The 23640-nt window shown below is 33.9% G+C and overlaps 4 protein-coding genes and 1 non-coding gene across 5 annotated transcripts; 2 read left to right on the forward strand and 3 right to left on the reverse strand.

Moving 5' to 3' along the window:
- Positions 1-1836: 1836 nt before the first annotated feature.
- On the reverse strand, positions 1837-2795 carry LOC120199755 (small heat shock protein, chloroplastic-like). The gene is made up of 2 exons (XM_039200766.1): positions 2346-2795; positions 1837-2261 (listed from the first exon to the last, which is right to left on the reverse strand). The coding sequence occupies exons 1-2, from the start codon at positions 2617-2619 to the stop codon at positions 1837-1839; spliced, it is 699 nt and encodes a 232-aa protein (XP_039056697.1). The 5' UTR covers positions 2620-2795.
- Positions 2796-4875: 2080 nt separating this feature from the next.
- LOC120199678 (growth-regulating factor 7-like) lies at positions 4876-7304 on the reverse strand. The gene is given in 7 exon segments (XM_039200698.1): positions 4876-4909; positions 5008-5036; positions 5038-5698; positions 5779-6148; positions 6249-6401; positions 6497-6782; positions 7278-7304. Coding segments are annotated over 7 exon segments (1560 nt in total).
- A 9651-nt stretch (positions 7305-16955) lies between these two features.
- LOC120199756 (auxin-responsive protein SAUR32-like) lies at positions 16956-17559 on the reverse strand. Its single transcript, XM_039200767.1, has 3 exons — positions 17469-17559; positions 17405-17413; positions 16956-17343 (listed from the first exon to the last, which is right to left on the reverse strand). Exons 1-3 carry the CDS (start codon positions 17542-17544, stop codon positions 17015-17017), a joined length of 414 nt encoding a protein of 137 aa, XP_039056698.1. The 5' UTR covers positions 17545-17559; the 3' UTR covers positions 16956-17014.
- A 3485-nt stretch (positions 17560-21044) lies between these two features.
- TRNAL-UAG lies at positions 21045-21124 on the forward strand. The gene has a single exon. It is a non-coding gene; the product is annotated as a tRNA-Leu (tRNA).
- Positions 21125-22169: 1045 nt separating this feature from the next.
- Positions 22170-23595, forward strand: LOC120199762 (probable 6-phosphogluconolactonase 4, chloroplastic). Its single transcript, XM_039200773.1, has 3 exons — positions 22170-22598; positions 22673-22808; positions 23029-23595. Exons 1-3 carry the CDS (start codon positions 22252-22254, stop codon positions 23491-23493), a joined length of 948 nt encoding a protein of 315 aa, XP_039056704.1. The 5' UTR covers positions 22170-22251; the 3' UTR covers positions 23494-23595.
- Positions 23596-23640: the final 45 nt, after the last annotated feature.

Consider the following 23640-nt stretch of genomic DNA (forward strand, 5'->3'; position numbering starts at 1 on the left):
GAAAGTCTAAAATGTTTAGATCGGATCGATCAAAGATCTAACATGACCCGACCCAACTCAATGTATACTAGTCCTTAATTTTAACAGGATTTAGAATATTACATTAAAAGTAATCAAATTTCAAGTTCTGTTTGTATTGGTACTAAATTTAAACTGCATGTGTGAATTCAAGAATGCTCTGTTTAGGAGTTTAAATATATTTGTTATGTGAATAGAATCTTTAACAGCCCATTAGCAACAAAGTCGGTATCCGAGGGCGCTTAAGGCGGCTCCAACTGGGCCGAGATGAGAACTGAAGGGGTACATTAGAAAAGTAAAAGATAGATGGTCCATTGAACTTCACCAAAGGAGACAACTTTATAATTATAATTTAGCTTAATGGAGAATAAAGATAGTTACTAAAATGAAAAGATATGATATTTAAATTTAAAAAGATTATTATATAATCCTATCACCGAGACGTGACGGGTAGCTCTTATCTCTACTGTCTCTGAAGTATAAAAAAGGAGGATTCAATGAGCATTCCCAAACTTATACGGTTGGGTTTCTAGGGTAAATGGTGCCCCTAGTTAGTATGTCAGGTAGGTTAGTTGGACATGGTCCAAGGACAAATGTCAACCATTTCAGATTAGAAAACTGGGACAGTCTGACCAGATATTTCTAATGCCCTTTCCCTTTGTCTCAAACTTATGATGACATCGCCCAGTGGAAGGCCAGTAGTATTTTACCTACGGACACCTAAAGCAATAAGATTTGTTTGATTGTTCAGTTAAGTTGTAGTAGTTATTAGGAGTTAAAAATGGAAAAGGAATCTTTAAATGGATAAATATTCAAGGGTTTGATCTAATGGAATATAATATAATGGCAAATATAGTCTTAATCATGTACCTAATTATGCTTCATTTTAACACCATCAATACATCAACGCAACGTACAACAGAGGCTGCATTCTCGATCTATTAACAGATATTTTTTACACTACTTTGTACGTGTATAGATATAAAAAACGACCCTTTGTTTTAAAAATATGGTAAAATTGATATTTTTAGATACACCATTAGGCTCCAACATGTAAACAGAGAGCCAAAAGGAAATGAATGATCTGAGTAATGCCAAAGCGCCATCCACTAACCGACCCTATTCGCATGCTTGGTTGACAACTTCACAAAACCCATTTCTTTTAGATAAAATAAGGAAGATACCGCCACACCAAATCTGTATATTTAAGGTGCTTTCCTCGATGTATATGTAGCTTTCTGCTACTCCACTCAATGCGGCAAAACAAACCCATTATTTGTTTTGTTTCTGCCTACTTAAATTTATAATATATAAAGGGTGTCTCGAAGTCCCATACTGTCTTATCGGCTCTAAATTTTGAAACAAATATGGGTAATTGTTGGAATCTTCTTAGACCGAGCGAAGGTTGCTGTCTGCGAGGCGTGGAGCGCGAGTCCAAGCAGAAAGTTGTTCGGGCTGTGAGGGCGGATGGGAAGACTTTAGAGTTCAAAGCTGATGATTTGCTATCGTTCGTGGCTGATACACGGCGGGCCGGTGGTGTTAAGAGAATAAAAGTTGTAATCACAAAGCAAGAGCTTCAGAAGTTGTTGAGTAAGCAGATATCAGTAGCAGAGGTCATCACTGCAGGGCTCGATAAAAGAAACGGGAGTTCGTCTCCAAGATGTTGGAAGCCAAAGCTCGAATCCATATTGGAACTAAATGAGTAACTGTATGTATATGTATATGTAAATGCCAAGTTATGAAAGTAAAAGCCTTGTTATGCAACTAAGAAATTACAGTGTCTTTCATGTTCTGAACAAAATACAACTTCTAGCGTTTTTACTGAATTTCTACATCAATAACTTTGCGTTCAACTTTGGTCTTGGGAATGGAGATGAAGAGCACTCCATTTTTCAGCTCCGCCTTGATTTTATCCTTATCGCAGTTGTCGGGTAATTGGAGACGAGTATCATATGAACTGTAGTTGCTGTTAGTCCAATCATCGTGGCTCTCTTCCTTCTTCTGCTCTCCCTTTATAACCAGAACATCTTCCTCAACGTAGACCTTAACGTCGTCTTTCGCCATCCCCGGCATGTCGAATCGCATCTTGATCTCATGTTCATCGTCTCTGATGTCCCAAGGTGCACGCACCTCTCCTCCTCTTCGTCCGGAGGTCGGAAACGCCATGCTATCCTCGAACAACCGGTCCATCGTGTCCAGCATTTGACGCATTGACCTCATCGGTGACAACGGGTCCAACAAACCTATCATCACCGGATCATGTCATAATACTATACTATTGAATAAAAGAACCGCACTAGGTCAAGAGAAAGCTGAAAATTACTCACCGAATGGAGAGATGTCCATAACCAACCGTTTAGGCCTCTTCTCGACGGCTGTCCCTTGGCCTTTGTTATCCTTGTTAACGTGCACGTCCACCGACGAATCTTTGTTCTGATCGCCGGCAGCATGTGCCCTTACGACAGCCTTCCGATTGCCGTGAAAATTATTGGACGGAAATGATACGTAGAACGGCATCATGGGTTTAGCGTAAGAAGGAAGAGTGGCTCTGTTTGATACCAGTGGTGAAGATGAGCAAGACAAAGTCGAAGCCATTGCCATGACAGATTTAGAGATCTGAGAAATGTGTATCTTAAATGACAGTGAGAAGAGAGTTGCTGTTCATCCGATGACTGTGACTGAACTGAGGAGAGGGGAAGGAGAAAGATGAATATATATAGATGGAGAGAGTGGCTTTGCTTCAAGAGAAGAACGAAGGTGAAACATGGAGAGGGATCCCGAAGGGTGTGGAAGTTCTAGACCCATCACCTGGACTTGTCGTCACTGACAATACATTTGGGCTTCCTTGTGTTTCCTGAAAGATCCAGGACTTGCATCTTAACACTGGAACTCCATTTATTTTCCATTTAACTTTGGATATTATAAAGGGTATATTACATCACTCATCCCTGAACTTTCTATATCTATTTCACTCGCTTTACTTTAAATCAGTTTATTTCCTCACTAAATTTAGCATAATTAGCATTTTTGGTCATCTGTTAAATATTTAACAGCATTAAAATGACGTCGTCTTAAAAAATAAAATTTTCATTAAAACGACGTCGTTTTGCATCTATACACAGCTCATTTATAGTGATGTTTAGTGAGAAAACGACCGAGTGACCAAAAATGATAATTATGTTAAATTCAATGAGAAAATTGAACGTATCCAAAGAATAATGAGTGAAATAAGATAGAGTAAAATTCAATAATAATTAGTGTAATTTACCTATATTATAAAAGTATTTATTTAAATAATTTTATTGCTTGGATGACCATCCTAAAAATATTTAGCAGATAGCATAATAGGCAAAACTTTCGAGATAATGTTCTGAAAGAAATTAATTCACGAGTTAATGCACTCCCAATATTAATTGCTCAAATAGGGTGAAATCCACAGTGTTTGCCGTAGGTCGCCATGCACTCCGGGTGACCTACCCTTGCTCAAACAGAGAGAATGAACGTGTTGCATGACACATGCACCTTGTAGGTCGCCATGCACTCCGGGAAACCTACCCTCGCTCGGCTTCCCTCGGATTCCCTCGCATAGCTCGCTCGGTTGCCCTCGGATGCTCTCGCATAGCTCGTTCGGATGGCCTCGGTCGGATAGCCTCGGATGCTCAGCGTGTTGGGACGTGCATGGCACATGCAATCTCTTGTAGCTCGCCAGGAAGACATGGCGACCTAGTAGGTCGCCCGGAAGGCATGGCGACCTACGACCAACACTGTGGATTTCACCTTATTTGAGCAATTAATCTTAGGAGTGATTTATCTCGTAAATTAATTTTTTCCAAAACATTATCTCGAAAGTTTTACCTAGCATAATAAGATGATTAAAATATAAGAAAGATAATAATACGATGACCCATATGATTTACCTAATAATTATATCAATTTGTAGTTATATTATATTATACTCATTTAATTGATAAAATATTATCAACTGATTAGATTTAACTCAATTAGTCGGGTAAAGACGGTAGAATTTTACATGGGTTTGATTATAAACGCCAAATTATAACGCTTTATTGAATAGATTTTTTTAATGATTGAGGTATTTGACGTTACAAACGTTATCATTTAAGGTATTTTGTCTGTAAAAATCATTAATTTTTCTTATACGTGTCACTTTAAGGTAATTTTAAAAAAATTATTTAAAATTTAAAAAAATATTAAAACTATATTTAAAAACATAAAAATTTCAAAATAACCTTAAAATTTTGAAAACATTCATTTCAACCATAAATTCATGTCGATCGCTATCTTTTACCTTCAACGAAACTCTACCCTATCTCAACTCCCCCCGACGATCAATAACACTATAAAATCACGACTAACCAACAATCAAACGTTTTGTACCCGTGAACCCTAAATTAAAAATCGTAATCCCAACGATTAATCCACGTCAAATATGACCACGTATGACTAAAAAAATGACATAAATTATATTGGCGACGGTGGTCGTGACCTACAAAAATGAGGACAACAGCTTAATGTCACGACTTTAGAATTTTTAGGTATTGATTTTTTTATATAATTTAAAAGAAATTAAGATATTTTTATACTAATATTTTTATTTTTTTATAAAATAAAAATTATTGAAATGTAATACGTCTCACTTAACATAAAAAATTAATGAAAACTATGATACATACACTTAAAATTATAATAATTTTTAACGCTAAACACTTTAATCATTCAAAAAAATTAAACACCAAAATCATTAAACAAATTATACATCGGTACATGAATCCATTTTATAAATAAAAAAACTCGAATTTTAGGCTTGCTTGATATCAAATTACTTACCGTATCTCACTATAATAAGTTATTAAAAGCTTCAATTCTTGAACTGAAAAACCAAGTGAGGATATGTCATAAACCAACACAAGTGATTAAGACCATACAAAAAGTAAAAAAATTGTAGTAAAATTTAGGTTCATTTCAAACAAGGGGTGGTGGTTATTTCCTTTAAGCCAGCATCAAACTGATCTCGGGTTTGACACTCGAACTAACCAGTGTTGGGCTGCTACTACCGATGCTATCAGACATTGAAGCAGGAGTTCTTTGTAAAACACCAGACGGTGAAGACACTGCTGTCACCGGTGGGCTACAAGAATTTCCATTCCCAGTGACGGGAGAAGATAGGTTAGAGCTGCTTTTGGTGGCGGAGCTCGGCCTTAAAACCTCGGCCAGTGGGCCTCCGGGCGTGGTGGAGCCAGGTGTAAACCAGCTTGAAAGCCGTGATATGGAAGCGTATTCATGGTCCTCGTCATACTGGCACACTCCCAACTCGTTATCCGTGATGTTATTGATTCCCATTGACAGGGAAAGTGAGGAAAGAGAGAGTTTTCCGTTACTGGAAACAGAGGCTTCGGCTCCAGAGCTGTCACCTGATACACCAGTAGACCAAGCATCGATGAAGCCTCTAGGTGTACTTTCACCGGACTTCTCTATTTCAGAATTGAGAAACCAAGGGAAACTGTTCGGTTGTTGATCTCCTGCAGCATAATTTTGGCCCAGAACGAAGGAGTTGTTGGCATCGGTCATGGAACCATCGGAAGCTAACCCTATTTGCATGAGCTGATGCCACTGCTGGTCAGCCAGGGGAATGAGTTCATTCATAGTCCAGTCTGAAATCCTACAAAAACATAGCTCAAATTGATTAAAAAGAAGTACAGCTTGATACTTAAAAAACACAAATGTATTTGTTTTACTCACCTGGGTTCCTTGTAGGAAGAAACAGAGGTGAGAGGCCAAAAGGTTGCAGCTTTTTCATGTGGCTTATCAAGAAACCAAGTGGTCTGATTCTGGCGAGGGGGCTGAGCTAGAGGCGGAGAAGCAATCTTGGTGAGAACGGCGGAGGAAGATGAAGGAAGAGCTTGACCATGGGTGTGACGTGTCCTCTTATTAGGAAGTTCCACATGCTTTCTTGAACGGGGACGACCTCTATGCAGGTGGCGCTCACAGTACTTGTGGTTAGGCGCCACATCTCTCGAGCACCGCCATTTTTTCCCGTCTGTTCTCTTGCACCTCCCTGGCTCAACATCCCCACTACCTGCCAGCCTTAGATTCAGAGCACCACCACCCACTGCCCACACACCAAAGAAAAAACAAAACCAAGTGGATATAATTAAAGATGACGTAAAAATTGATGAACAAAAAGACAAGGTAAATAGAATGGAGATTACAGGCAGAGTGGGAAGCAACTGGAACCGAGGGAAGAAGGAGATCTACAGGCACAGGAACGGAAGCCATCATGTATTTGAATATCATGACTTGTCTCTCAAGCTCCTTCCTTTGTGAGAATGTAAAAGGAAACTCTAAACATGCCGCCATCTCTCCTGTCACAACACAAATCAAGCATCCCCCATTGTTTGCCTCAGTCAAACAGACAACTTTTAGAAAAAAGAGGGAAAAAAAGCTATGAAATTTCTACCTGGGGATTTGATGGCGGTGTGAGCAGTAGACGATGAAGTGGATGAAATGTCAAAAGGCTGTAGAATCCTCAAACCAACTGCACCGCCATTACCAACAGTAGCCGCAGCAGCACCAGAACCATAATCACTACTGCTAGCTAAAACATGGTACATATTACTCGTCTTAGCCCTGTTGTCATTTCCCATGGGACCATCACTATCTCCAAATGATGGAAACGGACGGTGATGATTATCGTAGTGACCCATCATCATCTTCAAAGATACCAAAACCAACAGCTTTAATGCCTACTCAAACCCTCTTTGGCTGCAACGCTCATAAAGAACTCACTTTACCCTTTTAGGAAACCGCTTTTTTCATCAAAGAAACCACGAATCTCCCCTAAAACTCGCAAAACTCTGTCAAAGAACATAAGGACCTTAAAGCCGAAGATTATTTTTTTTCTCCCGTTTCTCTCTAGAAAGGAGACACCAGCAGCTTATAAATCCTTTGGCAAATCAATACGAGTCTTAAATGACTAGGTGATGTGTATAGGCGTGGACTGTAGTGCTCGGTTATGGGTTTGCCGCCATTCTCGGCCTTTGCTATGCTCCCATGCTTCCAACATTCGCACCACAGTAGTCGACAAAATAGTAAAAAGCATTCCTTTTTCTCTATTCTGATTCAGCAGCATGTCATTATTGTGCCCAGCCTATCGTTTTCTGCATGCAAAGATTAGAAGAAGAAAAAACACCGTATTTTGCCACTTGGAAAACAACAAGGGACAGGATTTGGGCACCCACCCAATATTCGCTAACAGCCACCCCCATGTGATAATTACCTTTGAAGCTTAACAAACCAAGTCAACATTTTTTTTTTTGGGTTCAATTTCATTAATGGAGTCAGAGAAAAAGAGGGCTGTGATTTGATTGAACTTTGATTTGCTCTCTATAATGCTAAACTTAAGTTTTCGATATCACCATTTGCCCATAAAGCCTTTTAACCTTTATGTCGAATTGAAATTTTATTTAGGGTAAAGTAGAGTAATGGTCACTGAATATTTCTGACGCTTTCATTTAGGTCCCCCAACTTTTTAAACTTGCAATACAATCCCCTAATATTTATTCCGTTTACTATATGGTCTCCCAACTTAAACCAATTTTAGAAAATTAGGGTAAATTATATAATCGGTCATTAAACTTTTCAGACACTTGAATTTAGGTCTCTCAACTTTTAAAACTTGTAAAATAGTCCTTAATTTCATTATAAACCCCAATTTCCAAAGTAATTCAATTTCATTCTAAACCATTGATTCTACTAAATCATAAATGATCACTGTATGAGCAAATTCAGGTGAATCATAAATGATCGCACTGTAAAGCACTGAAGGGTTAGGTACTCAAATCTGATAAAAAAAATAGCATGCAAGAACATAGTGGTACTTAAATCATAATGCTCCAAATGAGTGTTCCGAATTTCATATAGTCAAAAGTTGAAGAAATGAGCAGAGTTTATGGGAAGTTGAAATACCGAATAGAGTGCTTCCATTTTGCTATTCGGGATGTTTAATCAATGCATATTGTTATTCAAAATTGATATAAATAGTTAAACAAACCTCAAATTTACATTGAAATAAATATTGTCAAATAGTAAATTCATGTTCAAAATTTCAAAACACCTTAATTTCATTCTAAACCCTAAATTCCAAAATAATTCAATTACATTCTAAACCTTAAATTGAAGTATTTTAGAATTTGGGATTTAAAATTTAATTGAATTATTTTTGAATTTAGGATTTAGAATGAAATTGAATTACTTCGGAAATTGGGGTTTAGAATGAAATTGAGGACTATTTTACAAGTTTTAAAAGTTGGGAGACCTAAATTCAAGTGCATGAAAAGTTCAATGACCGTTACCCTAAATTTCTAACCGTGGTTTAAGTTGAGGGACCTAATTGTAAACGGAATAAATGTTAGGGGACTGTATTATAAGTTTTAAAAGTTGAGAGACCTAAATGCAAGCTTCAGAAATGTTCAGTGACCATTACTATACTTTACCCTTTTATTTATTTCACTCTTTGTTACATTTTGTTCGTATTTTATAGGGTAAAATGTGTAAATCATCTTTTTATTATATGATATTTTTATAATATTTTGAAATAAATATAATATATTATCTGTTTATAATATTTCATTTAATTATTGACATTTCTAAAAAATATAATATTTCATTTAATTATTAAGATAATTTGATAGATTCAAATTTTAATTAATTTTGTGTTTTTGATTCGGACATTTTATAATCAAAATGTACCGATCAAATTTGACTGCAAATTTTTCGGGTCAAAATTGACATTTTATACTACATTTCGAGTATAATAATGTATCATTAAAATGACGTATTGAAATATACTATATATAAATTTGTCCTTGTTATATAAATATAAAAAATATATATAATGATCTAAATAAAATTAACCGTTAATTAAAAATTAATTTTACTTTTAATATAATTATAATTTAATAATGATTTTTTACTAAAATGTAATAATTATTTTTTTAGAATTAGGTTTTTTAAATTATTTAAGGGTTGAAGGTGGCCATCAACACCATCACCGTCAGAGTGAGTCTCGCCAGAAAATAGTTGACAACAAATCTAGCAGTGTCGTCGCCAGTTCATCGTCACCCAGATCGACGTTGTCCCGTCTCCATCGCGAATGAGCAGCAGCCTTCAACCCACGACTGTTTTCAGTTTTTTTCATTTGCGTTGGCCTTTCGAAAAATCAACCCGTGATCGTCGGTCGTTAGTCTCCAACCTCCAGCAAAAACCGCGACCATCAATCATAGTTAGTTTCCAACCGCCGGAACGCAAAAATTCCTCTACAGAAAAGTCTCAATCGTCTTTTTCCTTTTTGCACGACTGTAACATGTTAGTTTTAGATTTTAATTTTGAATGGTTAAATTACTCAAATACTGAAACTTATACCGAATAAGCATATTAGCTAAGACCAAAATGCAATAAAGTAAAAAATAGTATCTAATTCAAAATAATAAAAAGTATATAAAAAACAATGATGAAAATATAAATAATCAGTCTTCTTTGATATAAGTTTCAATATTTAGGTCATTTATTTTGTCATCTTCATTAAGATTGCAATTTACGTCTTAATTTTCCACTCATCATCCATAATCGCTAATATGCATTAATTTAAGATTAATGAAAAAATTAATATTAAATCGACATGAATGGTCAATATTTATAGCAAGTCAAATACGTATAAAAATTAATATTATATGATCACAATTAATATCCAATTAATATTAAAACAAAAACTAATACTAATAAGAATTAGTTATTTTTTTTTATAATAATTGATGGTCATTTATTAAAACAAACTATTACAAAAGTTTTAAGATTCAACTTTATTAACATCGAGTTAAAAGTAAATAAATAAATTAAAATACTAACAATATTATTTATAATTGAAGAAAAAGTTTAAAATTAATTAGCAAAATAAAAAAAATTAAAACTTATAGAAGATTTAAAACCTAGAAGTCTAAAATCTAAACAAGGGAAAGTGTGGTGGTTTTCATGAAATTTGACCATTTAATTAAAGCAAAAGTATGGGAGTGGGTAGTGTAATTTAGCCATGTATTTTAAAACATAAACATACGATTGTCTAAAATATAAATGGAAGAAACTATGTGGCGTTTTTATGAAATTTGATCATTTAAATTAAAATACAAGTATGGGGGTGGGTAGTGTAATTTAGCCATGCCTATCAAAACACGCACATGCTTTTGTCCAAAATTTAAATGTGAGAATTTATGGGGGTTCCTATGGAATTTAGTCTTTCGAAAAACACACAAGTAACGGGAGTTATAAGGTCATTTAACCATTGGAAAATTAAAATCTAAAACTGACATGCCACAGTCGGGCAAAGAGGAAGAAGACGATCGGGACTTTTTTGCAGAGGAATTTTTGCATGCCGGCGGTTGAAAACTAACGATGACTGACGGTCGTGGTGGTCGCCGGAGGTTGGAGATGGACGGCCAACTGTCACGGGTTGATTTTTCGATTGCCAACGCAAGTGATATTTTAAAACTTTTTCCTAATTAATTTTTATTTAATTAAAGCGTTTTTTTATTAAAGTTTTTTTTCTTTTTTCTGTCTTCTCGAATTTAAGATTTTTTCCTAATTAATTTAGATCAATTTTTAATCAATAAATCCCTAAACTGATATTTTCTATATATATATAATAACTAAAATTCAAAATCTTACTTAAATAATATTAAAATAGTACAGTTTTTCATATTTAATTCGAAAGTTTAAAGAAGACGTGATGCACCAACAACTATGCCTATACCACACGCCCATGCGGCGAGTGATCGAAGGGTGCGATGTGTTGAACCGCACTGAATTGGCGCGTTTAAGTCAAGACAGTATGTAGTGAGTGTGGATGTGACGAGACGAGAGGAGATACGAGGTGATGTACGCGGGACCTACTTTGGATGAAAAGGAGGTCATTTCTTGTAGACCAAAATATCTTTTATTTGAATAAATTCAAATTTATAAAATTAAAAATTAAAATAATATCATTTTAAATTTTTAGGTTGGAGACAGAGACAGCTGGAAGAGGCTGTCCTCCCTCACATGCAAGTTGCAATAGAACAAGAAAAAAAATCATAAAGAGATTTTTCTTTTATTAAAATAATATATTATTTATTTTTTTAACAAAGCTTTTGACAATAATATGAGAGGGTAAAATATATCTCATGCGGTTTAATTATGTTTTTATTATAAATAAATTATTTTTAAAATATTACTAACCGATTACTTAATTAAAATGTTATTATAAATAAGTAACAAATTTTAAATGTTAAACAAAATACTAACATAATTCGATATAATAATGTTTTTCACCTTAAAATGTATACAATGCATTAATTTAAATATAATTAAAAACAATTAAATTAATTTTTATATTTAAAATTTTCATCTTTTCAATTTTTATTGTTCTTCTAAATTGCTTATTCTTATGGCTTAATTAAAAAAATAACTAAATAAAATAGATGCACAAGCTTTTTTCTTTCATCGAGGTATTTAACGTTACAAACGTTATCATTTTAAGTGTCCACATCGTAACAACCATTAAAATTTCGTTAAGTGATACTTGTTAAGTTCTAGTAATTTTGAAATTTTAATTTTTTATTTAAATAAAAATTATTATATTTATGAAAAATCTATTTTCTCTAAAATTGTAAAAAAAAATCCCATAAATCACTAAAAATCTCAAATCCCTAACTCTAACCATAACCCTAATCTTCGTTGTACCACATAAGCCATTGTCGATGTCGCCCTTGTCATCTCCTTTGTCGGCTTCCTTGTCATCAGGCACGTCGTTATATCGCTAGATGTCGCAAATTTGGGTGTCACAATTTTTTCGTTTTCTTCGTCGGAGATGCAACGTTATCGTCAAGTTTGACTTGTCATGGGGTGGAAGTTCTAGTGGAGGTTCGATTGACTCAACCAGTGACTATTGACGTGGGTTTGTGGATTGAAATTAAAATTTTCAATATTTTGAGGTTTTTTTTAATTTTTTGAGATTTATTGGGTTTTTTAATATACACTTTTATTTTTTATTTTAAATAAATTTTTTAAAATCACCATAATAGGTTATGTGTCACTTAGCGATGAAATTTAGCGGTCGTTACTGCCAATACACCTAAAATGATAAAGTTTGTAAAATTATGCATATGGATGAATCAAAAATAAGTTTGGGCACCTAATAGGTAAAAGTAGTCTAATTTGGACACTTGTTTTATAATTAAGCCTATTATGAATAATGTCTTTTCCACTTCCAATTTAGTATATTGAAGCTCGGATTTAGGGTAGTTTGTTTTATTGTTTGATTCAAAGGGGTCATCCCAATGGAATGAAACTTGGTTTGGTGGTCACAACCCCTTTCATCGATGGGAAGGTTTCATCTGTCCGTGAGATTAACACGATTTAGTTTCAAGTGATTCTACACTTAATAGTGGCAAATTGAAAAGATTTATGTTGTTTTTTTTATGTTTTTTTTTATTTTATTTTATATGGTTCAAACTCGTAAGAAAATCTTTCAAAATTCTCAAATCTCAATGAAAAATAAAAGTTAATACTTTTTGATCCACCACTGTCAATCACCAGATCAACTTGAAATCAAATTATATTAATATTTTGGTCAAACAAAGCCTATTTACCATTGGGATTAACGGACGATTGCTCGTTAAATAAAAAACGACCTTTATGTATGTCGATTGAAAATAATAGAGTAATTTTTTTTTGGGAAATATGACTTAACATGTCAGTTAGCATTTCTTAACGACAATTATAGTACTGGTAACAAATTAAAATTTTAGTGATTATAATATAAATATTAAAATTTTGACGACCAAATTATAAATACCCTAAAAAATTAGTGATCACCAAATAGATTATCCTAATTATTTTAAAGATGGTACAGTTATGATATTTTCTTACAATCGATAGAAATTTATTTGGACTTTAAAGTTTTAAATTATAAAATGATAAAATTATATTTTATCCTTTTTCGTAAATAATACAATCTTAACACAATATTTTAAAAAATATAAAGGTACATTTTATCCTTTTTAATATCTTGTAATGTCGAGAAAAATGGGTTTCTCCCTTGCATTTGTTGCGTGTAATTAGGGGTGGATATCCTAAATCCGTTATGGGTCAAGTGCATCTTATTTTATAGAAAAAATAATTAAATTTAATTTAATATGTTAAGTAAAAAGAAAAATAAAAGAAGTTTGTATATCCATTAATTTTTAAAAAATAAAATTAAAATTTTAAACAAATATTCTTAAATTTCTGAATCTATCGTCGTATGTCATAATGCTTGATGGGAGACATGTTTCTTTAGCACCGAGCAACCCAAGTATGGACCTCCTCAATTGACCCTTTGGGGTTCTGTTTGTTTTTATTAAACAAATTCCAAGCTACCACCGCCAAGGAAGCAAAAAGCCTTAGCTACTTTACTCCTTCGAACTCAGAGATGTCAGTTATTTTATTTGTAGTCAAAGATGGCAAAACTGCATCGTATTTCCGGTAGGAGTATATAATTAATGTACATAATTGCATTTTGGGATGGGGGAACCATGTGGTTGGGACATGGGCCTTAACTCTTTCCCCTTTCTTAAGGGACCACAATCATCCTGCACAATCCCATATTAGCTTTATTTGTGGGGTTCTCTTGTATTATACCCCCATTATAGTACATGTATGAATTGAAATGTTAAATTATAATCGTGTATTTTAAAAATTTTAAATTCTCCTAAAATTTATATTTTTAAAATATGAAATCATACGTTCATAGGACTTGACACGATATACACAAACAAACTTTTGGGCCCATTTCTTCTGACTTTGTAATATTAAAAATGAACTCATCGAATGATTTCGGTGATAAATAAAAGATATTATTTTTCTCTAGATCTATGATTTTTTTTTGAAAACTAAGATTCAACATGTGTTTTAGGTTTATGTGTTTTGTTTAGTTTAGATCTCGTTCGGTGTGTTTTTGCTAGTGTTTAGGAAGTGTTTTTAAGGACCTTTCAATAGTTTTTTGGATTGGTAGAGCGCAAGGCTCTTAATATTGTGGTCGTAGGATCGAGTCCCACGGTGGATAATTCATAATTTTGACTGTCGGAGGTCTTCCACGGAAGCTGCTCTCAACCGGACGTTTGGGCAGCCTACTACCTTACCTCCCCCTCACCCCATTACATATGAGAATAGGGTCAGCTAAAAAAATTTCCTTGCATGTTGGTGCTTTGCAAGATTTTTTTGGGCATACAAAGTTGATTTTAAAAAAATTTAAGCCAGAGATTGTGCACTTAATTAGATACGTATATACCAAATCAGAGTATCAACGTTAGGGATGGGCACGAGACTTGAATTTGGCGGGGTCTGATCTGACCTAAATTGATTGGGTCAGATTTTTTTTAAAAGGATTTGGATTGGGTCAATTTTTTAGAGGATAAGTTTAGGTTGGGTTCATGTTCGGGTTTAGGGTGTAAAATACATGATTCGATCCGACCAAAAAATAATATAACTATATATTATATATTTAGGAATAATTATAATAATACCCTCTTTATATTATTTTGAATTAGATCCTCATTTTATTGAAAACAATTAATAATTTTTATAAGTATACATATTTCGGATCGGGAAAGATCGAGTTTGGTTTTATATCAAAAACTCAGGTCAAGATTCAGGTCTGATGAAGTCACCCAAAACTCAAATCTAATCGGATTCAGGTAGAGGAGGTCTATTTTCAGGTTGAGTTGACCGAACACCCGACCCGACCCATGTCCATCCCTGATCAACACTAATATTCATGTCAATGATGAATTTCAGGAAATCAATTTTGGGTTAAACTAAAATATTCAAAACTTTCAAAGGTCTAATTATTTTTTAAAAATATTTAAGGGACTAAAAGCAAAATTCCCAAAATCTCAAGAACAAGTGCCCTCCAAGGCTCAAGCCCTAAAGATCACTTGGCCCTTATTGATACAAGGATTACTGTGTTATTATTCTCTCCCAGTAATACGATGGGCCATGTATGAAACCGCCGAAAAATCCCAAGTTCCAAAGAGCTGAAATTTGAATTTTTTTTGGGGTAAGCAGAGCCCACCACAATACAGAAATGTAAAAGCCCCGATAGGCAAAGCCGCAAAGGGTCCGAGAGATTAGAGAAAGACGAAGTCCAAAGACTCTGGAAGTGGAACCCTAAACAATCTCTCATCTTCCATCCACTCAAATTCATCTCTCAAAAAGGAAATCTAGAACTAGATTTGGTTGAGGGGACGCCGTGTTTATCCATGTTAATTAAAATAAAATACTCATTCCATTATTATTAACTTAATTATAAATCGATTATTTTGGGTAAACTATACGTTTAATACCTCAACTACCACTTTCGTTTTGCTTTAGTCATCTAATTATTCCTGTTTAAAATCATACTTAAAGTTATATTTTTGTCACTTACCGTTAAAAAAATAACAAAACTACATATGTGATACTTTTTTATTTCTTAATGATGACATGACATATCTTATGTTGATATGTCAACATCATCGTTACTTTTTTTAATGGAAAGAAGAAATAACCTACTTACTACAGTATCCGTCTCAGCGTGGAAGGTTGACAGTTGGAGGATCATTGAAAGTGTGAAGTCCAAACGGGAGGTTCCAAGCTAACTTTGTCATAGCGTCCGCTGTCCGATTCCCTTATCGATTCACATGAATAAAAACTAGTTGTCAATCACGACATATAATATCCACTATCAGTGGAGGTCGTACGCTGATGAAATTTTATAGAATTCGAATTTTCTTATTTATATCTAAAAGTTTTCTTCATTTATGCATGTGTGTCCACCTTGATGTTTTATATTGTCCACCCTGAAATTTGATCGTATTAAAAATTTTATATTATTAATATATGTGTGCCCTAAAAAAATTTATAGATTCCCCACTATCCACTATATATGGGATCAAATGGGAAACCGACTCCATGTTCACATCATCATTGATTTTTATTGGTGGATAACCAAAATAAAATCAAAATTAAACGTTGTATATGATTTTAGGGGGGGGAATGGGTGACAAACAAAACAAAAATGATAATTGAAGTACTAAATATATAGTTTACCCGTTATTTTCACCCTAAATATTACTTTCTATCCCACTAAATTAGTCCTTTTAAACTTTAAAATTGTCCAATATAAATTATATTATCAGAAAAGTCTATTATCTTTTTTACTTTTATATGTCACATTTTTATACCTATTAAAATAAATCAATTAAATTTATCAATCAATTTTTAAAGATTATTTTGTAATTTTCCATATTTTATATAACTTGATATATGATCATATTTTGAAATGACAATCCAGCTCAGTTGGTAGAGCACAAGGCTTTTAACCTTGAGGTCGTGGGATCGAGTCCCACGGAGGGCATTTCATAATTTGGAGGTCTCTCATGAAAGCTGCTCTCAACTTGGTGTTGCGGGTAGCCTACTATCTTACCTCCTCTTACCCCATTACATATGGGAATAAGGGTCAGCTAATTTTTTTTTGATATATGATCATATTTATCTCTTATAACCATGTGTTTGATCAATATGAGAAAAAAATAATAAAACAGAAGAATATTATATTAGTATATAATATTGTTTTATCTAATATTTAATAAATAACGATTTATTTATAATAATGTTTTAAAAACTAATTGAAGGACATGAATTGTATTTTTACCATTTCAATTAAGGGCCCATCCACCACTAGCTAAATCAAATGGCTCCTACGGAAAACCCTTTGCCCCTTCCGAGTTCCCACCACAACTTTAATATTCTCCTCAAATTTATACGATTCCATTGATTTTTTTTAATGTTTTCACGTTACCAATGAAAAAAAAAGGCAATCCAAATGTCATTCATCATTTTGGAATCAAATATACACGAACACTATTCTTCAAACCCTAAAACACCAGACGTAGTGGTGGTGATGGTGATGACGACGAAGACGATCTTTATCGATCATGCCTTGAACGTTGCGAAACTCCTCCACGTGGCAAGGGATGGTGATGGGACCTTTCTGGTGGAATCCATACTCTTCCTCGGCCACCTTGAGCAGCTGCATGAAGAGCGGGTGGTTGATGTAAATCACCGGGATCACGAACCGCTGCTGCTCCTCCCCTGGACCCACCATGATCGCCACACACCCTTTCGGGATATCTTTCACCTCCTTCTTCTCATGTCGACGATGATGATGATGAAGGTGAAAATTCACATGGTGTTTATCTCCGATCCCCATACCTATCTTCAACAATCAACGAAAGAAAAAAGAACCCCTTTTCTCTACGGTTATTGCCAAAAAGAGACCAGATCAAAGTAAAAACGTTATAAGAAAACGAGGGAGAAAGGCCAGGGATCAGATGCAGAAATGGCGAGCTTGAAAAGAGTCAAAGAAGAGTCGGTTAAAGATCTGGGAACGTTGCTCATGATAATTCGAGAATCAGCAATACAACCCACATATGAACAAGGAAGAAAGGATGGAGGAGGACTGGGTTTAGGTATTTATACCCACAGAGAGAGATGAATGGAGAAAGAAGGTTTCTTGGGGGTGGTTTGCTTAGCTTATACACAAAGCGTTTTGGATGGGAGATTTCTAGATGATGATTGCCTTTGGAAGCGGATCGGCCGAAACGGCCGTTTGTATTGGCCTGGTTAAGAAATTTTATAGGCTAATTCCAGCAAAGAACTTTTGCTATACTTGACAACTATTGTTGGCAATATCTTACATATTTGGAAGTCAACCTCCCTCCCCCCTATAATGTCATTATCTTTAAAGGTATTTTTTTAAATTAAATTACGAAGTAAAATATATCTTAAATCATTTGATCATTAATTTAGGGGTAAACTACCCCTTTAGTATCTAAACTATCAATTTTAGTCCGGTTTAGTACCTAAACTTTTAATTTTTTCAAAATCATGACTATCATTTACTTTTCATTTCATTTTAGTACCACTCCGTTAAAAAATTAATGTGTTTAGTCCCTAAACTATCAGTTTTAGTCCGTTTTAGTACCTAAACTTTAAAAAACTAAAAAATTAACGTTAAAATTTGAATGGAATACTAAAATAAAACAATCGGTTCGTACTAAAATGAAATAAAAATTAAACTGCAGGTGTAGTTTTGAAAAATAAAATAAAATTTAGGTACTAAAATATACCAAAATTGATAGTTTAAGTACTAAATGCACAATTTACCCTTAATTTAGTTTTAAATATTAGTAAGAATAACGATGTCTAATATAATATTATTTTTAAACTTTAAAACTCATACAACTTATCATTTTAGCTCCACTCAAAACAATTCAATAAGTTTAACTCTTCATATTTAAAATTTTATTAATTTAGTATTTGCTTTTTTTTAAATGTTTGTTCTTATTCCAAAAATATTATATTATTTTCATGTTACTTTCTTGATACAATAATAGTTTAAGAGTTACTTGTTATTGCTTTTTAGTAAAAATATAATTATTCAACTATTGTTTTAATTTGATAGTATTGCAGATAAAGATAAAATTGATGAGTTTTTAAATCCGAGTCTCAACCATCAAAATCACAAGACACACTCATAATCCATGACTCGACCAATCAAAACCTGAGCCACCATCATCAATCATGTTCCATTACCATCTATAACCACCAATAGCAATAAACAATACACAACATACAAAACAAATCAAATAAAGAAAAAGAGAGAATAAAAATTAGCCATCTCAACCCTAACGAGTTTTCAATGAGTGATGCGATCGTCAGTCAAGTTCAACGGTAGAAAGCTTTTGTTTAATCAAAAGATTAACATAATTCGTTCTCAAAACGATTAGACGACTGACGACGGAGAATTCAAAAGCTTTAACTTTTAATTTCGATCAATACGTGAAGAGATTGAAATTTTGAACCGACTAAAAGAAAGAGAAGAGAAAGGGGAGGAGTTAAATAATCTTTTCAATCAAAGAAACCATAAAACGATGACAAAAATAACGATGATTGTCAATTGAGAAGAAAAAATAGTTTTTTTTTAGAAGAATGCAACTTTAATGTGTCACGTCATTTTTTCTTAACCAAAATTGGAAAAGAAAGTGAGTCTAACAAAAATGAATTAAAATCTCAATGACTATATTATGAGTTTTAATGTTTTAGTGACACAAATGCAAGCACTCGAAAAGTTTAGGACCATTTATATAATTTACCCTAATACCCAATTCGTTTATTTCTCAAAATCTTTCTTTTCGAGATCGTTCCGTTAATTTTGTTAAATAATTTAAAATATTTTTTTAAAAAATAATTCAAGATAATTAATTAGTAGTAAATGACGGGTGGAAGCTGAAAGTGTTTTCTTTTTCCATTTACTATATTTGGTTGGGCTATCTTTTTATCTCAATTTATTTTCCAACTTTACTTTTTGGTCCTCCAAGTTTCCAGGTAAGAATATGCTGCCCCCATCACAATTGCTTTATTTCCATCAAAATAAAGCTGCTTCGTAGATCATAATTCACCCTCACAAAACACATTTCTATAAATTTCAATTCAATCCCCCAACTTTTTTCTTCTTCTGATGGATGATTTCCCACTTCCTTTTTTGATACCTAAACTTTAAAAAAAATTCAAAATTTAACGTTAAATTTTGAACGGGATACTAAAATAAAACAATATGCTTGTACTAAAATGAAACAAAAATAGGGGCAAGGCTTGTTATAAATAGGGGCTCATTTTGGAAGGTTTCCCAAACCGATTTCTAAGCAAAATGCATTTTTTTAATATTGTCGAATTCCCGGTAGAAGTCTTAACAAAAATTCTACTTGTTGTTTCTTCATCCTCGATTTCGTTAACGCGTAGTTGAGTTGCAAGAGTTTTCTTGAAGCTGCCGATCAAGATTACTTTTTCTAAAATGTTTCCATGAAAAAAATTACTATCATGCCGTGGCATCAACACGAGAAGGTGGCTCACCAAAGATGTCTTCATGCTAACAATCCTGAAGCTTTATACAAAGAGGGCATGTTTAATTTTTTTAGTGTAATAAATTCAGACTTCGACCTACATTGTTTGAAGCAAGCAACCGATAGAGCTCACATTCTTTTCCATATATGTGTATGGCCTTATTCTAGTTTGTTCTAGAGGAGAATCGAGAGATGAAAGACTTCGAATCGTTGGGTAGGATGTGATTTAGTCCTACGTGTGTACAAAAAGGGTTATTTTTCTAACAAATCTACTAACGGGTTATTATTTAAAAAATAATCAACGGGGGTTTTAATTTAATACTCGAGAAACGATTGCTTTCATCCTATTCTCATCATTTAAAACCTCATTTACATTAAATTTGATTATTTTATCATTTCGGGTCTACGTTTAATCTCTTTCGGTATCAATGAGCGAGTTATAAATAGGGTCATTTTGGAAGGTTTCCCAAACCGATTTCTAAGCAAAATGCATTTTTTTATATTGTCGAATTCCCGGTAGAAGTCTTAACAAAAATTCTACTTGTTGTTTCTAACTTCATCCTCGATTTCGTTAACGCGTAGTTGAGTTGCAAGAGTTTTCTTGAAGTTGCCGATCAAGATTACTTTTTCTTGAAGATGCAAGAGATTACGTTTAATCTCTTTGTATAATCATGTACCTTTAAACTCCTCCTAGAGATTCTGTGCTCTCAAAAACACCGATGATGGAAGAATATATTTCCCTACCAAATAATAAAAACTCGTCCCTCTTATTATTTAATTCTAACTTTAATTTTTCTTTAATATTTAATAAATCTTTGTTCTTTGTAATTATTATAAATTTCGAAATATAATAATTGAAGTTGAAATCATTAAAATGAACTTTCGATAATAGTTTATAGTCTATTACAAATATCTACAGTCCTCTAGATTCTTTTTCCCCCCTTGTGTACATAAAATAAATATTTAAATACTTTAAGTGATGATCATTGAACACTTGACAGTTTGGCCGAGTGGTCTAAGGCGCCAGATTTAGGCTCTGGTCCGAAAGGGCGTGGGTTCAAATCCCACAGCTGTCATTTTGGTCCTTTAGTATCGCGTATAATCCCACAGGATCTGAGCCATATTAAAATTTTAGTTAAATTCATCAATGTGGTTTTGGATTTAATAAACATATTTATAAGGGTGTTCAAAATTTCGGTTAATTGATTAAATTGGTCGAATTTAATTTTTTAGTTAATTAGTCGATTAATTTTAAGTTCGTTCTTGGTTAGTTCGGTTTGAAATTGTTTAATTAATCGAATTAACCAAAAATTTTAATATATTATTTATATATTAATAACTTTAAGAGTGTTTAAATTTCGGTTTTAACAGAATTAATCGTCTAAACTTACCGATCAAATTAATCGAATTAACCAAAAATATTAATATTTAATATATAATATATATTATTTAAAATTTTGGTTAATTCAATTAACCGACTGATTAACCAAATTTTATTCGGTTCGATTAATTATTTTTGAAAAAAAATTCAATTCGGTTAACGATTCATTTTTTTTGATTAATAAAATTTTAAAAGTTTGGTTCGGTCGGTTAAACAAACCGATCGATTGAACACCCATACATATTTGGTGTGACAAATAATATATATATATATATATGGATTATTATAATCTAATTAAATAAAATTTTGTACCCCTTATAACTATAGAACGACTTGGATTTTATCAATCCTAAATTAAATCACTTAAATTTAATAATATAACAAATACAAATTTCTTTTTTTAGTTTAATCATTGATATTTGATCTATTGATCGATTAATTCGGATCGAGTACTACAAAGATAAGAGTGATCTTCCAAAATCGATTAATTCGGATCGAATACTACAAATACAAAGATTGATCGATTAAATCATTATTTTTTACCCTTATAAAACGAGATTTTATCAACCCCAAATTAAATCATTTAAATTTAATAATATAACAAATTAAATTATTTTTAATTTAACCATGAGATAAATACTGAGCAGATAATTTACCCCTTTCTAACATCGTTAGTACCGCCACCACACCGGTCACCATTTCACCAAATAGAGGGTTTCCCCCCCCCCCCCCAAAAAACCCTTCGACACGACACAAACCAAACCCACTAACCAGTCAGGTTTTGTCGAAGGTCAATTTATAAGTTCAAAGTGCGCATTACGGATGGCATATTCACGCCTTTATTTCACCGCTCCATTTCGCACACTCCCACCGCCGCCGTCACTGCCAAAATCACCTCGTTTTCCTTTGCTCGTTCCACGAACATCGCACTCCCTGACCCACAAGACGCTCGCTTTCTCGACCGGGATTAGAGGCGCTTCGGGTTCCAGAAGATCTTGTTGGAGAGCCATGGCGGAGAAAGGGAAGGGAAAGGTTGAGGTTTTTGATTCCGAGGAGGATCTCTCAGTGTCGCTTGGTAAATACACCGCCGATCTGGCTGATAAGTTCTCCAAAGAGAAAGGCAGTTTTACTGTGGTTTTGTCGGGTGGCTCTCTCATCAAGTCTCTCAGGTCTTAAGCTGCCCTCTATTTTCTTACTTTTACCATTTCATTTATTTTTCTCAAATGGATGATTGAACTTTCAGGAAACTGGTGGAACCTCCGTATATTGATGCGGTGGATTGGTCAACATGGCATGTTTTCTGGGTGGATGAAAGGGTTGTTCCTAAGGATCATGATGACAGTAACTATAAGCTAGCTTTTGATGGGTTTCTTTCAAAGGTATGATCAAAGAATTTGATGCTTTTAGTTTATTATTATTATTAAGTGGTAAAAGAGATTTGAACAGTTGGTATTGTATGGTGTATGTCCGTCGTCGATTAGGGGATGAGTAGGGAGATGTTCGAGTTTGCTATAGTTGCTGTGCCTGTTCTAGGATGTTGTTAGTATTCCAATTTTTCCAAGGCAAAACAAGTTAAACATGTTATTCTCTCCTCTGCAGGTACCAGTTCTCCCGGGTAAAGTCTATGCCATCAATGATGCACTGCCTGCTGAAGGTGCAGCTGATGACTACGAGACTTGTCTCAAGCACTTGGTTAAGAGCGACGTGATTAGCGTCTCGGCGGCTACTGGGTTTCCGAAGTTCGATCTCATACTTCTGGGAATGGGACCAGATGGTCATGTGGCTTCTCTTTTTCCAGGCCACCCTCTGGTCAAGGAGAACGAAAAGTGGGTTACCTTCATTAAAGACTCACCAAAACCACCCCCAGAGAGAATCACCTTCACTTTCCCGGTTATCAAGTCGTCCGCTAACATTGCATTCGTGGTGTGCGGTGCTGGTAAAGCTGGTCCAGTGCATGCCGCATTAGGAAATGGTCAAAATTCCGATCCCTTGCCTGTTCAGATGGTTTCACCAGAAGGAGAGTTGGTTTGGTTTTTGGACAAGGATGCAGCTTCCAAGCTGTAAGTTGTATGTTATAGTTTATGTGAGTTTCTTTTAAGTTCGACCTCCATGGTCTGAGCAGTGCTTGTGCTATTGGGGTTATCAACTGCCAAAACATGTTACGTTAATAAAATGTATTTCCCAGTTATATCAACTGCAGTTGAATCTTAA

Source organism: Hibiscus syriacus, unplaced genomic scaffold (assembly GCF_006381635.1).
Source record: "Hibiscus syriacus cultivar Baekdansim isolate YM2019G1 unplaced genomic scaffold, ASM638163v2 tig00005465_pilon, whole genome shotgun sequence".
Classification (NCBI taxonomy): Eukaryota; Viridiplantae; Streptophyta; class Magnoliopsida; order Malvales; family Malvaceae; genus Hibiscus; species Hibiscus syriacus.

Bases quoted from the DNA above. Each gene is read 5' to 3' on its own strand.
- LOC120199755 (XM_039200766.1), bottom strand. From the start codon at position 2,619: ATGGCAATGGCTTCGACTTTGTCTTGCTCATCTTCACCACTGGTATCA. The intron at 2,262-2,345 runs GTGAGTAATTTT...CGGTGATGATAG, and splicing joins TATGGACATCTCTCCATTCG to GTTTGTTGGACCCGTTGTCA.
- LOC120199756 (XM_039200767.1), bottom strand. From the start codon at position 17,544: ATGAGCAACGTTCCCAGATCTTTAACCGACTCTTCTTTGACTCTTTTC.
- LOC120199762 (XM_039200773.1), top strand. From the start codon at position 22,252: ATGGCATATTCACGCCTTTATTTCACCGCTCCATTTCGCACACTCCCA. The intron at 22,599-22,672 runs GTCTTAAGCTGC...TTGAACTTTCAG, and splicing joins TCTCTCATCAAGTCTCTCAG to GAAACTGGTGGAACCTCCGT. The intron at 22,809-23,028 runs GTATGATCAAAG...TCTCCTCTGCAG, and splicing joins TTGATGGGTTTCTTTCAAAG to GTACCAGTTCTCCCGGGTAA.